Source organism: Dermochelys coriacea, chromosome 1, assembly GCF_009764565.3.
Source record: "Dermochelys coriacea isolate rDerCor1 chromosome 1, rDerCor1.pri.v4, whole genome shotgun sequence".
NCBI classification, from domain to species: Eukaryota; Metazoa; Chordata; order Testudines; family Dermochelyidae; genus Dermochelys; species Dermochelys coriacea.
The window spans coordinates 247,102,239-247,120,397 of NC_050068.2; the positions used below are offsets into that span (position 1 = coordinate 247,102,239).

At 39.9% G+C, this 18,159-nt stretch overlaps 1 protein-coding gene across 3 annotated transcripts in view; it reads right to left on the minus strand.

Annotated features, from left to right (window-relative positions):
- Positions 1 to 18,159, minus strand: part of MTPN (myotrophin) — a 52,266-nt gene that overhangs the window by 26,756 nt on the left and 7,351 nt on the right. For 2 of the 3 annotated variants that reach the window (XM_038410085.2, XM_043518544.1), the window contains one exon: positions 736 to 849. In XM_038410085.2, coding sequence (XP_038266013.1) covers positions 736 to 849 — 114 coding nt within the window. Of the gene's footprint in view, positions 1 to 735; positions 850 to 5,327; positions 5,487 to 7,552; positions 7,658 to 18,159 lie in introns of those variants that run through there. The other variant, XM_038410094.2, reaches the window with a different exon arrangement.

The following is an 18,159-nucleotide window of genomic DNA, read 5'->3' on the forward strand; positions in this document are numbered from 1 at the left end:
TCTTCCCCCGGGGTGGAGGGGGAATAGTTAGAGATATATTAATGCCAATCTATACAGAATAGCTACAGGTTCACAGCAAGATATAAACAGAACAAAAAGGAAAGCAGAAGAGAGAACACAAGAGAAAAGGAAGTGTCCAGCTCTCCCCAATGCAAGGAAGCAAAGAAGAGAGACTTGTAAGTTAACTGGTCAATTCCAAACAACTTTCTAAAGTTTGGGGGTTTTAAAAAAGTGTGCAGAATTATTGAAGTGTACTGTTTACAGGTGCTAGCAGTAGTCCTCACAAATCTCTGGCTAAATAGGAGAGAAAAGTTTGCCTTAGCCACCAATCTGTCATAACTTAAGTTTAAACAAGAATCTTCTCCCAATATAGCAATGTATAACAACTTCACAATATCTTAAACTCTCAAAAAGGCCAGATGAGACTGCTGAATCCTGGTTTTCACTGACCAGACAATCTGCATTTTTAATGGAAACAAGCAAATGGAACTTGATTTCTGCATTGTGTGTAATTTACATGCTATAAAATGTACATGTAAATGTCAGTTTAAGCTTCAAGTCTCTGTTTTGTTCTTAAAACATTTCACTCAGTGATCTATTATATGAAATTGATACATTTGCCTCAGTCTTTCACAATGAGTTTTTCCACAAAAAGCTCTTTACGCATCTAACCCAAACAATTACACAAAGCACACAAAAGTAAGTCAAAGTCTGCCTGCAATTTGCTAAACATACATTAATATCAGCTCCTTTTAGTAGCAGAAATTCCAGAATCTCAAGCTGCCCACAATCCGCTGCATAGTGAAGAGGTTTCCTCCCACCTTCCAGCGTTCGGTTGACATCTTCACCCTTATAAAAAACCAAGTAAAACATGTTAGATTTCCTTATTTATGCAATATCCTTTAAAAAAAGGAACAGAAGGTCCAACGTCTCAGAAAACATTAAGTTACCACTAAAGAAAAAACCCAAGAGACTGGGGTTCCTCTGCTTTTTCAGATGTAAACAACATTCCAGAGATTGCTTGCAGTCTACCTCCCTTCTCGATTGAATATCTGTATGTCAAATACAGCAATTGCTTACTTAGAAAGTTAAAGTATTGGGTATTCTTAAGACATATGTAATCCAAAAAATGTTTGTTCTTTGAAGATAGTCTCATTTTATCATCCCTGTCTCCCTTTGCTCCCCTCCCTCTGCACATATTTTCATGCAGCTCGATTCCCTTTTCCTCTAAACCAACTGTGCAGCCTTCTAACCCTACTGTATATGCTGCTTAACCTCATTTTCTCAGCATTCTTCTGTTGGTGGATGGCAGCTCCAGTAACAGCCAAGAATGGCTCTTATTTCCACCCCCTTTTCCTTTCGTATGGCAGCTACCATACCAATGACTCCCACTAACCAATACAGATAGCTAGGCTAACTTGTTCTGCTTGTTTCTAGCAGCTTTTACAGGTCTTCAGGCTCTTTACCATGAGGAGCCTGCCAGTCTCTACTCCCACCATGCAAATCTCATTAAGTTCACAAAAATATGCCCCAACTTGCTCTGCTTCCAGTGGAAGTCTGCTGGACCTCATCACCACCACCACCACACCGGCCTAGGAGTTCCAGAGATCAAGTTAAACATTGCTTGGTCACTAATTTAAAGCTGTATTTAAATTCAAGAATTGATTAAAATTTCTAACTCAAATATTAACTAAAACTTTGGTTCTGTACATTAACTCTCATTCATGGGGAGTCCAGCAAACAAAATTCTCACTCTTGGGTGGTTTTGGTTATAGAGTGGAAAACGGAAGAGCTGTCTAAACAAATCATTTTTAGAGAGTTATTTCTGAAAGTGTCAAATTTGCTTGGAATTTGGTAAAAATAAGTTGTATTTCTGTCCCAGTTTGCCCATTTTAAGACCAACAGAATTTGTAAATTTTAAAAGGTGGCCAAAATTGGGCTTGTAATGGAACCAGCTGCAACCTTACTTATGGACACCTGATGCTGTGCCATAATTACAGCTGGAGTATTCTGAACACATGCATCTTCAGGCACTCTAAACTGATTGTTTATGGATAAAAAGAAAAGGAGTACTTGTGGCACCTTAGAGACTAACAAATTTATTAGAGCATAAGCTTTCGTGAGCTACAGCTCACTTCATCGGATGCATCCGATGAAGTGAGCTGTAGCTCACGAAAGCTTATGCTCTAATAAATTTGTTAGTCTCTAAGGTGCCACAAGTACTCCTTTTCTTTTTGCGAATACAGACTAACACGGCTGCTACTCTGAAACCTGTCTTTATGGATAAAATAAGAGTACACTTTATATTCAATATAGCACGAGACAAGGATATTTTCTCCTCCCTTATCTTTCCCTTGGAAAGTTTAGGCAACTAACTTCATGGAGAATCTTTACTCTGAATATGTCAATGGCTTAGTAGGTTCCATTGTTAATACAAATTAGCCAGATTGCTGCCAGTTTTGGCTAACTCAGCATAAATATTCATGGTCAGAAAGGTATGAAAATAACTAGGATCCTCCAAAACAGAGAAAGTTAAGCTCTGTCCATTCACCTCTGTATCTCTCAATCCCACTCCATTATAAAACAATGTACTGAATGCCTTTGTATTTTTGGCATTAGCGTAACTTTGGAAGAGGCTAATTTGGGATGACACTTTCTGGAACGAAAGCTTGTACACACGTAGTTAATCGGTAACAAATAATCCAATACAACTCTACTTTGTAGGTGAATGCTAGATTAGAGCCAATATTACCCACATAAATTTAACTATAAACGGTAGCATAAGGTGCCATTAGTTTACATTGTTGTGCCTTCCACCTTCCATTTGTAATAACCTGCCGTATATTGACTTGTCTCTACCTTAACATTTACTGATTTATTGATTATGATTATACACATAAGTATAACCAACTCAAATGCACTAAACAATTTTGTTGATGCACAAGGAATAGCAATAAAACCCACTCACCAATGTCAACACACTACTCACCTTCAGATCTGCTCCTTTTATATATTCATAGACTTTTCAGAGAAATTGGTAAACCCGCTGGAAAAAGTTCAAGTAAAATTGTTCTTCTGGTACAAGAATTAGGAGAACTTCATAAGCAACTTGTCAATATAAGGTTATTAAAACCTTGGTAACCTTTTAAAATTATATTAATACTGAACATTTTATAGCTGAAGTCCTCTGTCCTTCATTGTGCCCCTCCCTTCCCCGACAGGACTCTTGAAAGTCTCTGTTCAAAACTAAACAAATAATCAAGTTCTTTCAAAAATCATTCCAATTTTTCAAAATTAACAGGTCTCATTTTAAGAGTTCTCCATTCTTTGACAATAACAGTCAACAGGCTTCTGGAATGTGGCAATTCATTATCAAAATATATTTCAGATTGTTTATTCATTGACAAAAATGTGGCTAACAGTATGCTTATTAAAACTGTTTAACAATACATCCATGAGGGGAAAAATAAGTCAGGTTAGGTTGAGATTTCAGTTTTGGACAAGGTTCTGCACTGTACTAGACAGTTTGGGAATTTAACAATTCCAGCCCCCATTCTTTCATTTGTTAATGAAAGGCTCCCAGGACAGGCTTGCAGTATCTGTGCTTGAATAATTTTCTAATTAAGTCCAATCATTTAATTTAATTCTTCAGTTCTTTTGCAGCTCAAATTGTAGAAGTGAATTAGATTGTGTCTTTGTCCCTAAAATTCAGTGTGACATCAGCCCATTAAGGCGACACAATGAGTAAGTTTAACGATAAATTATAAATTCCAAGTAACACAATTAAGTGATCATTTAAAATCGTATTATTTTCCTGCTAACCTCTTAAACCATACTAGACTAGTATCTTTCCATTTTGGCTCAGTGCCCTTTAAAATGTCACCTCTGTGCAACTAAAAGACTGTTTATTTGGAAGCTGTGATCTTGAATAAAACTGTGAAGAAATGCCTTAACACGAACATCCAACTCCTGGAGTAATTAAAGGATTTTTTTTTTTTATTCTGGGTTGCCTGTTCAAATCCTAAAATGCAGTACAAGTTCACCTCCACATACCACCTCTTCCATTTCTCACTAATAACCATCAAATGCAACAAGATCCCTGGTGATAGGAATGGCACAATTTAGATTACTGGATAAACTAGTCACTTCAAGGAAAGTAATACGACTTCAATGATGTACCCTCAGACTAAGAACAGCTTTTTTTCTTAATTAAATGAGACTTCTCTACAGAAAGGAATTTGAGAAGAAACCATAGGTAATAAATTCTAATTTATGTTCCCCAAAAATTCCCAATCAAGATTAGAAAATATTAAATCTTCTTCAGAGATTTGTTTAATCTGTTAGATATTCCCTGAAATAAAATTTCAAGGAAAGCTTTCAGTGCTAAACACTGCAGTTGAGCTGTATTTCCAACTCTTTTTCCACTATCAACAGATGACTATATCAAGAAAGCCAAGGGGCAGTAATATTTGTAAATATTGGATTAACTCTGGACATTTGATTTTAAAATTGGCACCTAAAACCTTTGAGATTTCTAATGTAAAAGCTAAGTAAGAAACCCTGAGTACTTCAAATTTTTGATTAGGGTGCACTTTGTCCAACAGGCACTATAAGAAATAAATTAAAGCTACAGGTTATATCAAAATGTTTTTCCTCTGCCATTTCTCTGAATTCCCAATTATACATTAGTTGGTTTTATTACACACACACACACACACACACACACACACACACACACCCCCGATGATAGTTTCTATTAGTATCGCAAAAAACTACAAACCATATGTTCCCCCTTGACCGAGCATGAGAGAAAAATAAAGACATTTATTGATGACAAATTTAGACGTGGAGTGGAGCAGCAGCAAATGTGGAATTTTGTATGTTGAAAATGTGGTGTGGCCAGTCTGCAGTGCACAGTGGGTGCAGGAATGGTGAGATATGGGTAAGAGAGTAGAAGGTACATCCGGTGTCTTAGCTTTGTTTTATTGTTGGATATTGGTAGGCCCCCGCCCCATACAAAGAGGGTCACACATGCCAGCAACAAAAGAATAAATCAATTTTGCCTAAAAATGGGAATGGTCACCTACACAGCATTCATAAATGTGAATAAAAAAACCTCATGTCCTGTGGGGGAACTTAGCACCTCTTATCTGTCCTCTTGGAAGTGGGTGTCAGAATAGGGAGTTTGCCGAAGAATTTTCATGGACTAAGTGGTCTCTTTAATAGGCATAGCCACTCTAGTATGTCCTGCAGAATGCAAAATATCCACTAATTTATGTGGATTATCCTGGACCAAGTTCAATCTGAATATGTACGGAGGTGGCTACCTTTTCATAAATTCCTGGTACATTTTGTAACATCCAGTACTGGGGAGGATGGTTCCAAGACAGTGGCCTCATCTGGTGTAGAGTAAGTGTCGAGAGGAGGCACTAGAGAGTCCATCTGCTCTGTTGTCTGCTGAACATCTGTAACAGGAGGGTCAGATTCTGGAGGGATAAGATGCCTCAGTTACTGGTGTCGGTACAAAGAACAGCACTCTGATGGGGATTTAGAGTAAAGTGATGTCTAGGAAAGGATGACCTTGAGTCCATGGAAACAAATCCACCCCCCCTAAGCACCACTGCCAAGCTGACCTAAACTTGCGGTTTAAGTGCAGACAAGTCAATGGAAGAATGTTTCCATCAACCTAGCTACCATCACTCAGGGACACAGACTTACTAAAGTTACAGAAAAACCCCTTCTACCTACACTACAGTAGTGTGTATCTACACCAGTGGCTCCTAAATTGTGGAGCACGCCCCACTAAAATGTTTCGTGGGTGTGTGGTGGGGCCTGAGCCAGCCCCCATGCGGGATGGGGAGGGAGCGCCATGCTTCCAGCCCTACTCTGCCCCCAGACTTTGCCCCCAGCCGCTCCTCCTCCAACCCCATTCAGCCCCAGTCCTGCTCTGCCTCCAGGCCAGCACCCTTGCAGGGACGGAGGGGGGGGACATAGGGAAGGAGCACCATGCCTCCAGCCCCACTCCCAGAGCAGCTCCTCCCCCAACCCCATTATGGTCCTGGTCCTGCTCTACCTCAGTAGCGGAGCTGGGGGAAGCCTTGGCTGTGCAATAATAAAGGGGGGCCATGAACAGATTTTTGTTAATGGTACAAATTGGAAAAGTTTGACACACCACTAATCTACACTATGGTACGACACCAGCATAGCTATGATGCTATGGTTGTACTGCTGTAGCACTTGTGGTTGTAGACATGGCTTAAGTCTTCATTTTAAAAATATCCATTGTTTGTGTTGTTGCTCAGTGGTTCCACACGCTACAACAGAGTGAAAACTGGCTGGTTGAGTCAGTTTTCACTGATCTCAGATTCTTGTGTCTTGGGGGTGGGGTGGAGCAAGGCAAGGCAGGGCAGGAAGGAAGGAAGCAATGACACTGACAAAATCAGCTCAGTTTCAAGTTGGAGTAGAAAGAAAGAACTATGAGTACCCCTGCTTACTACTTCTTCTACCTAGGTGCTCCTTCCCTCCTCCACCTATGGCTTGAGAAATACTTTTACTCCTGAGGGCACTCTGTGCCAAAAAAATTCTGCAAGTTTTATTTGTCAATAAATAAATGTGGAGGCTCCAGCATGGCAGTGGGGAGCACAGACCACTGGTTACATGGAGGTGGGAGATCACCATGAAGCTCCACCCCCCGGGATATGGACTCAGCAGTGAAGCTGCACCTGACCCTAACACAGCAAAGGCCAGGGCTTGCCCCACAAACACACTAGGGCCCTGCCCCTCTGAGCGAGGTGTACCAGCTGTGGGGCAGGCAGTCTCAACCAGGCAGGATCCAAGTGTGATGGGGCTCAAAGTGCAGGAAATCCAGGTGTGGGTGAGAGGGTTCTGTGTGGGACATTCTGGGTGTAGGCAGCTCAGCTGGAGGTGGGGGTTAGTTGTGGGGGCGATCTGGATGCAGAGGCTTGTTGTGGGAGGGTTCCAGGGGCAGGGACTTCCAGGTTAAAGTGGCTGGGGCTCGGGGAGGGTGGGGGTCTGTCTGCAGCTAATTAGGGGTGAGTGGCATGGGGGTCTGGATGGGGGGCTCAGGGTGGGGGCTTGAGTACAGGGAGTTCAGTGGGGGGTGATCTGGGTGCAGGGCTGGGGGTCCGGAGGCAGGGGATTCCAGATGCACGGGTTGAGGTTCAGTGAGGTGGGGGTTCAGGTATGGAGAGCAAGGGGGTTCTGGGTGTACGGGGTGAGGCTTGGCAGGGGTGTCTGGATATGGAAGTCTGGATGCACCAGGGTTGGGCAGATGGTGGAGCAGCTACCCATACAGTGACCCCCCTATCCTGCAGCTAAGGAGTGATGGGGGCAGGAAGCAGGGGAGGATGGTGAGCTTCCTGCAGCTGGGAGAGATTTCTGGGGGTGAGTCTGACACAGCCCCAGCCACTCCTTGCAGGGGAAGAAGTTGTCCCATGTTCTCCCGCCTCCAGACAGCTGGGACAAGCAGCTGATCCTGGCACTGGGTAGGAGCTACTGGCTGGGGCGATTCCCCAGCCCCACGGTGATTTACCTCTCCGCCAGCTGCTCCAGGTGCCTGAAACGATGTACCTGTACTGCTAGAGAATGGTGCTTGATCACTCTTGCAGCTTCCATTTTCTTCCCTGTCAGAAAGTCATTTTTCTGTGGGGAAGCAAAGAAATCTCCATGGGACATGAATTCTGCACATGCACAGTGGGGCAGAATTCTTCCAGGAGTACTACTTTGGACAGACTCTCTACTTTCTGTAGGAGGAAGGAATAGAAGTGAAAATAGTAGCAGCCTCTACTACAAGGAACAGAGTTCTGTAGGGCAGGCTCAAAACATTAACTGAGCAGGCAGACAAGGGGTGAGAGGAGACTGTTCAGATATGGAGTGTCAAGAAATGTATTTTTGGCAGTGAAAAGGTGAAGTGTTTATTGGGATAGATTCAGAGCCTGTTTTCTCCAATTAGTTTCACTAGGCAGTGCAGTCGAGGTGACTGAGGACAGGGCTGGGAGCCAGGAACTCCTAGAGTACATCCACACAGGAAGATTGCATACCTATTTGCAAACATCCCAAATCTTCACATGGTGTAGCAACAGTGTAAGTGCTAGTACTCACGTGTAAGGCATTTTTATATGTCAGAAGCAGGTAAGACCCATGTCTACCCTCGCACTTATGCCTTGCCTGGAAAACAGGCATAGCATAAAACAAGAAAATACAAGGCCTTAAATTCCCAGGAAAATTGACAAATTAAGATACTTGTCCTAGCAGACCAGGTGCCAACTAATGCCAAGGCCCCTAGGCCTCAACTGAATACTGACAAATACATAGTTGGAGCCAGTCTGGTTCACCTGTGTGTTAGTACTGTTAAAATAGGTACGTTATAAAATATTTTTAGTGTTTAGACTTTATGGAACTCTTGTAAATTACTGCAATGCAATAAATCTCGCTTATAATATCTGTATCCCATGTTTGATCTGTCACTGTAAATCACCAGTCAGGAGAGCAGCATTACCAAGCGTGAAATACTAATTTGGCACAGGAGGTGTTCTCTCCTGCCCAACAAAAGAAGGTCCATCAACACCAGAGGAACCATTGTGGAACACCAGAGGACAAAATACTTTGTTGTTTGCTCCCCCACCCCACTTCCTTCCACTAAGAGGAGACATGCAACTGAATTCCTCCCAAAGGTTGAATGTGCAACCTGAAGTAGAAGGGGTGGGCGGGGGAGGAATAAAAGGCCCTAAGAAGGAAAAGCTTTATATTTTATGCTGCTTGGACTCTGAGGGACAAGGATTACTAAGCATACGCAAAAGATCCCCAGTACCTGGCATGGGTTTGCCCTAAAGGACATATAGAGCTTGCTTATCATAGAAGCTTTTATTACCTTTTGAAACCTGAATGTAACTCATTGCTACTCTGAAACCTGTCAGTTGTATGAGTATATTTATCAGCTTCAACTTTGTAAAAAACTCTTATTGCCTTTTCCTGGTTAATAAATCTTAATTTATTATTTAAAAAAAAATCTCAAGAGCATGTAAAGAGGCTTTGAAAGTACTAAGCACTATTACACTTCTGTTTATTTATGACAACAAAAGGTCTACTTTGGTGGCTGTAATGTCAATGGTAAACAAATATCCAATTTACCCAACTCTAATCAAATGCAATCTGAAGCCCTTTGTCTCAATCTAAAGAAAAACTGCTAAATAAACTGAACCACTGAGCCATCTGTGTTTTGGCTGTTGTATCAGCATTTTTAGACAAAAAAAACCCTGCAAAGCATTTGAGTATTTCTATAGAGCAAGGATGAACTCTACATTTTCTAGAGAGAGCTTCTAGAAGCTTGTCCCCCTCTCCTGACTTCAGAAAACAAACTAGAAATTTTACACACAATTCAGAAATGAAAATAAAGCCCATACACTTTAAGCATTGGTATCGAGTTCAAATTGAAACTCACCTGGTTAGAATATTTAGTGAAATACTTCCAAGGGAATAAATCTTAAATATCTAATAACTGACTGAGTGGTACTAATTAACAACATTTTATTTGTAAATAAATCAACATAGGCTCAAAGTTTAAAGTATTGGCTAGAATAGCAACATAAATCTGTTATTCATGTCCGACTAGCCGACAACAAGACTGTTTAAAGTAAAGTATGAAATTAAGTCTGCCAGTAAGTTTCCTTTGTGGCAACATTCTCAGCCTCTCAGCTGCACTGAATACACTATATTTGCAAGCCAGAAAAGTAAGGCCTGGTATACAGTTAAAATTTAGGTTGAAATATCTATCACACGCCAGGGTGTGAAAAATCCAACCCCAAGAGCCGTAATTATACTGGCCTAACCCCTGGCATAGATACAACTAGGTCAATGGAAGAATGCTTCCATCGACCTAGCTACTGTCCCTCAGAGAAATGGTGTTACTGTTGCAACAAGAAAAACCCTTTCAATTGCTGTAGGCTACATCTACACTATGGGGTTATGTCAGTATAGCTAAGATATAATGCACCACCTTTAGATCACCAGGTGGTACAAAGATTTGATAAGTATGGAATAATCAAATTAGTAGAGGATAATTTGTTTTTTTTTTTATGTTATATGCAAGTGACTGGCACCCATCTTAAACTATAGCGAAAACTACTCAGTTTGCAAAAGATTATGGGTTGTCTACACTGGCACTTTACAGCACTGCAACTTTCTCATTCAGGGGTGTGGAAAAAAAAACCACCCCCTGAGCACAGCAAGTTTCAGAGCTGTAAAGAGCCAGTGTAGACAGTGTACCAGCGCCAGTAGCTACACCCCCAGCATTGGTAGCTACACCCCTCATGGAGGTGGTTTTTTTTAGATGGGACTACACAAGCCACATTAAAGTGCTGCCATGGCAGCGCTTTAACATTGCTAGTTTAGACAAGCCCTATGTGTGTGACCAATACATGGGTAAGTGCTTAAATTGTTTGGAACAGACATCATGTATTTCTCCCCTTACCCCCAATTTTGAGCCCCCACTCAAGTTCATTCCTGCATATAACATTTTTCCCTGCAGTGCAGTTATGGAGTGAAATACTAACTTGGTCCATTTTACATTTTTCATTCCTGCTAGGAAACAATATGCAACAAGAAAATAATGTGATTTGGAGGAAAAATGAGATCTGACAAAAGTGGAACATCTTTATACTTCTCCTGCATATGGTGCTTCCTCTGTGGCACAGCAGGAACAGGGTGAGACTGACCAAGTTATCATAGATTTCATTTTGGCATTTCTAGGGAAGTGTTGTATACAGGAACAGAAAAAGGAGCAAGCCAAAAGAGGTGGCCTAGTGATAACAGTTAGGTCCAAGCATGGTGTCTCATTCCCTGAGCCATATTTAAGAGAAGCATCAATAGACTGAGGAACAAAACACTGACAGAAATAAATAAGGGGAAAAGGCTAGAGAGAGAAAAGGAATGACTTAATACTGTTGGGAAAGAGTGTTCAAGAAATCTGATGACCAATTAAATAGTTTGTTGAATTGATAGCCAAAGTCTCAAAAAAGCTCACCCCCAGAAACTGTACAGTGCAGGAAAAGAATGACAGTTACCCCATTTCTTCCTTTGATTTCCTGTGACAGAAGATCACCTGGAACTTAAACGTCTGGGTAAGACATGGGAATCCATGGACCAGTGGCCTAGCTTCTCTCAAGCTACTTAAAGATGTCTTAACTCAGGATTCCCATTTAATCCTTTGTCCAAAAAACCTTGTTATCATAGACTTTCTTCTGAGTTAAGAGAGAAGATTGAGAGTTCAAAAGAACTAAAGTATCACTCTTTGGGTGAAGCAGGAAGAGCAACAGAAAGCAGAATAGAAACAAGCTAAAATAATTCTGAGTATCAGAAGTAGAGCAACAAATAAGATTCTGAAGTGCAGTTACTAGAGGTGGCTACATGTAAACTTTCTGTAAGCCATGAACTTTTTTCTGAATCTAACAGTATCATAACTGAACATTTTTGAGGGATGGGGAAGAAATCTTCACACCTGACATATCAACTGAGCATACTCCAGTTCCCATTCTCTTTGACAACCATGAGCTGCCCATCTGGTAGTTCTATATGCTAGTGATGTGGTTGTCCAGAGTTAGCACAGAATTTAACCAAAAACTAAGCACTGTTGCAGCTTTGGACTGTTTGTCCCTGCAGGGATATACTAAGTGGAAAATGGTATTTCAGTCCACCTGGGTGCCAAATGACAATTTAGTAAAATACTCCAAGACCAGAGGGCAGACAGACCTATCTGTGGCAGGAAACAGTTGAGATCTGAGCAAGCTAGCTCCAATATCAGTGTTACTGAACTGTTCCCAGCCTACTGGTATGGAAAAGTAGCCTTCTTGTCTACAGAAAGTTAACCCCCCTGCCATTTTCACAAAATGTATGGGAAACTACATCAGATAGTGGTGTAGCAAACAAATGTCTGGTTATAATGAGAATTAGAAAATGCATGACTTTTAATTGTCCATACACATATCAGTATGGTCCCAGACAAAGCTAAGGCTTTCACTTATCTTTGCAAAAAGAAAAGGAATACCTGTGGCACCTTAGAGACTAAAAAATTATTTAAGCATAAGCTTTCGTGAGCTACAGCTCACTTCATTGGATGCATAGAGTGGAAAATACAGTGGAGAGATTCTCACACACACACACACACACACACACACACACACACACACACAGAGAGAGAGAACATGAAACAATGGGTTTTCTCTCTCTCACACACACACAGAGAGAACATGAAACAATGGGTTTTATCATACACACTGTAAGGAGAGCAATCACTTAAGATGAGCTATTACCAGCAGGAAGGGGGGGGTGAGGGGGGAAGGAAGGAAGAAAACAAACAAACCTTTTGTGGTGATAATCAAGGTGGGTCATTTCCAGCAGTTGACAAGAAAGTCTCAGGAACAGTGGGGGGTGGGGAACAACATGGGGAAATAGTTTTACTTTGTGTAATGACCCATCCACTCCCAGTCTCTATTCAAGCCTAAGTTAATTGTATCCAGTTTGCAAATTAATTCCAATTCAGCAGTCTCTTGTTGGAGTCTGTTTTTGAAGTTTTTTTGGAATTAATTTGCCAACTGGATATAAGAAAGGGTTTGTCTATGGACTTTACTACCATTCACAAAAACTTAAAGAGTACAAATTTCAGCTCTGAACTCATATGGGAAAACCTTTCTAAAAAAAAAATCATTTGCTTGTTTAATATATTTGTTGTATGTACAATATCAATTTTCCAATAAAATCTTGCAATAAAATTTACTGTTAAGAAGAATTTGCTATCACATGATTATGAGTGAAATGGAGTTAATGATTTATTACAACCCCCATTCAAGGCTCTAAAACATTACATCCTCTTGTAAAACATTCACCCCTCCTTGACTAGAAGGGCTAGCTATATAGTAAAGCAATGCATTTCCAAATATTCCAATTTGGGTCAGGTATGAAGGATCCTACAAGGCTTTCACGGTAGAAACACATAAGCAGGAACCAACAACAAGGTGAATTTTTAGTAAAAAAAAAAATTTTTTTTAAATATAACTTTTTAAAAATAAGCCTATTCAAAATTGACAACCTATATTAATATCTAATCTATTAAAGTAATTTAAATAAAATAAAAATATTAAGCAGTACATGCTTGCTGCCAAAGTTTTAAAGAAAGTCAAATCACCGAACTGGTATAAGTCACTGGCTAAGCACCTAGAACAAGAGTTTGTTGAAGATTATACCATCTTCTGACTGCAATAGACTCTTCTGCAGGAGCAAAGAGAACATTCCTCACTTCATTTTATTCAGGTAGTTCAGTTCAATGACTAGTGTGACATTGCACTCCATAATGTTTTATAGAAATATGCTTATGAATGTAAATATGATGTAACTGGACTATGCCTTATGCAAAAGGTCTCTTGTAAGGTATCATTACAAAGTTTATAATTTACTGAGCATGTTCATCCTATTTGTATGTATCATTCTTGTATCTGAAGCTAGAAATATAAAAGAACTCTGAGGTATTACTGTAATTATATCATGCATCCGATGAAGTGAGCTGTAGCTCATGAAAGCTTATGCTCAAATAAAGTTGTTAGTCTCTAAGGTGCCACAAGTACTTTTCTTTTCTTTTTGTGCATACAGACTAACAGGTTTGCTACTCTGAATACTGTAATTATGCAAAGTGTGGGCCACTAATGATTGTTTAGAATCTTGATGGCTCTACTGACTAGGACAATTGGTTGTAAATGGCTGTTTACTTGCAAGCCTTCCTGTGTACCTGTAAGCCATCCCAGGAAGAATGGTGGAATTTCTCTTAAACCTGGTGCTTTTCCATTTAGAAGGACGGGTGGGGATCCAGAGAGACAAAAGATTCCTGCCTTGTGCCAAAGATATAAAAGAGGGTGGAAGAGAACAAAGAGGTGGTCCCAGTCATGAGAAAGTTCCAGCAGGCATCTTAGGTGAAAAGAAGGAACTAACAAGGACTGTACCAAGAGAAAGGACTGGGCCCAGAGTAGGAAGGAGTCTAGTCTGTGAAAGAAGCTTATTGGAACATCTGAGGGTGAGATTTACCTGTAGTTAGTCTCTTAATGTGTTAGGCTTAGACTTGCGTGTTTTGTTTTATTTTGCTTAGTAACTTATTTTGTTATTACTTGAAACCACTTAAATCCTACTTTTTAATACTTAATAAAATCACTTTTATTTCTTTAACTCAAAGTGATTAATACCTGGAGGAGCAAAAAGCCGTGCATCTCTCTATCAGTATTATAGAAGGCGGACAATTTATGGAGTTTACCCTGTATAAACTTTATACAGAGTAAAACTGATTTATTTGGGGTTTGGATCCCATAGGGAGCTGGGTGTCTGGATGCTGGAGGCAGGTAACCTGCTGAGCAGTTTTTGGTTAAAGTCTGCAACTTTGGGGCCATGGACCAGACCTGGGTCTGTGTTGCAGCAGGCTACCGTGTCTGGTTCAACAAGGCATGGTTCTGGAGTCTCAAGCTGGCAGGGAAAATGGGCTCTGAGGTAATTCCAGCATGTCAGGTGACAGGCCCAAGGGGGTCTCTGTGACCGAACCCATCACAACTAGTTTATTCCAGTCATTTCCATAAACCTGAAGTTTAAAAAGGAAAGCTTGTTTTTCTCCTCAATCCAACTATAAATAAAAACTTGGTGAACTGAACTGATTGTTTCTGGTTATCATTTCTTTCAAGATTAGAACTAGTACATCTCACTTCATACTAACTACAGACAATACTTTCTTTGTTTAATAAAAGTAGTTTTAAATGCAAAACATGTTTTGATGAACTTACTTTTCTTATGTATCCAGCACATTTAATGTAACCTTTATTTAACTATGTTATAAAATGCTGATTTTGTGAATGTAATTGAATTCCAATTTCCATCCAAATACAGTCTGACACATCACTATTAAGAAATTTATCTAGTATGCAAGAAATGAATCATCCATCATTTTATTAATGAACGTAAAACTGAAAAAAAAATCCAAACAACTATCTTAAACTATACAATGGCTCAAATAAATGTAAAGATCCTGTGTATACTCCTGGTTAGCAAGAAGTACAAACTTTCGTGTAAAGACTAAATTAGTGGTGAATGTTTTAATGGTTACCAACCAATGAGAATCAACCTCTCTTTAGGGGAAAGAAAGCTAAAGTACAAATGCAAAACAAGATTAAATACATTTAAATTTAGGTTTCCTGCTTCCTGATTTCAATCATGATTAAAGAGTAGTGATTAAAGTCACTTTGATTTAAATCAATCCACTACGATTCTCAGTAACTGCAGCCAGACCTAAAGAGCAGCTCTGTGTGGCTCGAAAGCTTGTCTCTCTCATCAAAAGTAGCTGGTCCAATAAAAGATATTAACTCACCATTTTGTATCTCTAAGTAACTGCATAGAGCATGTATGGCCAAAAAGGTCACCACCCCTAGATGAACTTCCCCCACCTTCAACTTTAAACACAAACACACAGGGTAAGTCTGCACCACAACAAACAAATTTTTGCAACACAGTCTCAGAGTCCAGATCAACTCACTTGGGCTTGCTGGGCTTGGCCTGTGGGGCTATAAAACCGTAGCACAGACATTTGGGCTTGAGATGGGTCCAAAAGTGTACACAGATATTTTTAGCCCTGCAGCCTCAGCCAGCTGATCAGGGCCAGCCACAGGTATTTTATTGTATTTTAGATGCAACCCAAAGGGCACAGCGGCTCTGAAAGATAACCAGGACATAACTTCAGAATATTAAAAGTACTTGCTATGAATGTGGATTCCAGTTAATAGTCTGATTAACACTGAAATACAATCTTTAACTCACTTCAAACATAAAAGACCTCCAATAAAAGCCCTGCGTGGATACAAAACTTGTATCTGCATCCGATCTGCAATCCACAAAAATGGTCCACAGATGCGGATATCTATGGATTTGCAGGGCTCTACTGATAAAAGAATTGAAAAAAACTTATTGCACTGATTCTTCCATTGGTATCCAGTAGATGACGAAACAGAGCTGAAATCAGAACACTGTCCCAAACAGAGTCCAATAGAAAAGAAGTGGATTGCCCTCCTCCAATGGACCCTGAAACAGAATATATAAACTTGAGGCCACTGTGTGGACCCCATAGTTGATGAACCCACCGAAGCTGCAGCAAAACTAGAAATGTTACTGGACATTTGGAACAGAAATGAGGTCCAAATCTCCCCCCTGCAAGAGTTACCGGGCTTGAGAAGAAGTAGTGAAGAGATTTAATTTTAGAGATTTTCTTTCAGTTATTTTAACTAACAGAATATTTCTTGGTGAGTATACATGCTGTCTGATGAGACTCCAATGAATTATATTTTGATTTTTTTGTACGTAATGTTATAGGCTTATAAAAGGGAAACAATGGCTAAGTAAATTGTTGCAAGAACCACAAAATACAGCTTTAAGCAGTTACTTAAAATTTCTCCAATTCATACCAAACAATTCAAACAGGGATTCCATTCCTAAGAGTGCCTTAAAATAGCATTACTGCTCAGAGAAGTACTGGAAGTGTGATAAATGTATTAAAGGTACTAAAGAATTGATAAGTAATCAGACATTTTGGTGATTTGTTACATGGTGTAATCACTGTACCTCAACCCTAGTCTAGGACTACTGCTCACAAGACTGTTACATATTCAGTACATGCTTAGAACATTTGGTGTACCTAAACTTGATCTATAAACTGTTGAGTCTATAATTAAGTGCTTTTGAGCGATTTAAACTGTTGGTTGGTTAAGAGCGCCAAACACCCAATTTGAGAAATACTGTTCAAGACCTGATCTAAAAGGAATCTAGCATCATCATGATCAGTTTGCCAGTACTTCCTCACTCAGTAAAGAGGGGTCAACCCTGATTAAATTAGATTCAAATATTGACCAACACTTATCAAATTGGCAGATTCAACTTCTTAGATTTCAGCTTTAAATATATTTAGCTATAAATTAAATTGAGTAAATTCATAAATTTGATCCCCATTCATGCTTACCAAAAAATCGAGCACTTGAATGTTAGGAAGTGCTAGAATTTAGGTTGCCTGTGCAATCTTAAATTTGCCCCCCTTATGCACATGCATTATGACACAGCCTTTACAGGATCAGTACCCCTACCTCTCATCCCCAACACACACACAACCCTAAATCTTCCTATATAATGCTTCTTCCCATGTAAGAACTGTAACCTGATTGACCTCAAATTGCTGATTTTTCTTAATTATTAAAAGTGACAAGTGAAATAAACCTCAGTAGTGTGTTAGTCTTCTCTGAGTTTCTTTCAGAATCTGAGCTATGAGAGGTGCTAAGTACGTTACTAAAATGCTGAAGACTCATGTCCTTCATGGCTGGTGAAGGCCATCAGGGAACAACTGAGCCAACTGGAAATTATTTAGCCATCCTTGAGTATGATGAAAGCCAGCTACCTGGTCTAAGAATCACACACAGATACTACACAAGAAAGTCACTAGACAAGTGGCAGCAAAGGCCAACACTGACTTTTGTATGACCAGAAAGTTGAAACGTTTTATTTTGGATATGGATCTTGCTATTTTATGCCTTTTGAAGCGATGTACTCTAAGTGAGTTAAAATAGATCTTAAGTCCTTCCTGAAACTGAAGTTGGTGCAGAATTCAGCTTTCTAATTGTTAATCAATAAATACTATGTGCGTATTATATTGCTATGGTATACAGTAGTCACCTATTGATTTCCAGTTGGTATTTAAGGTATTGACTTTGACCTACAAGAAAGAATTCAATGACCTGGGACCTACCTATCCAAGAGACTACAACTTCCCTGTGTGATACAGGGATAGTTTCAGACAGAAGAGGGAAGAAAAAAAAAAAAAAAAAAAAAAGGTCTCCGGCAGGGCAATATCTATGAAGGTCTTTCAACTATGGAACTTGCCTTTCCCTGAATTAAGTCAAACCTTTGACCTTAGGACATGCTTGGAAGCCCATCTGGGCACTGTTGTGGCAACTGGGCCTACAAATTCACCCTAATTGTGAGTACATTAATAAAATGTCACAATAACCTATAACAGCGAATGTGAATGGGAACAGGTACAAGAAAAACCAGACAGACAAACTGAATTAGTGTAAACCAAAA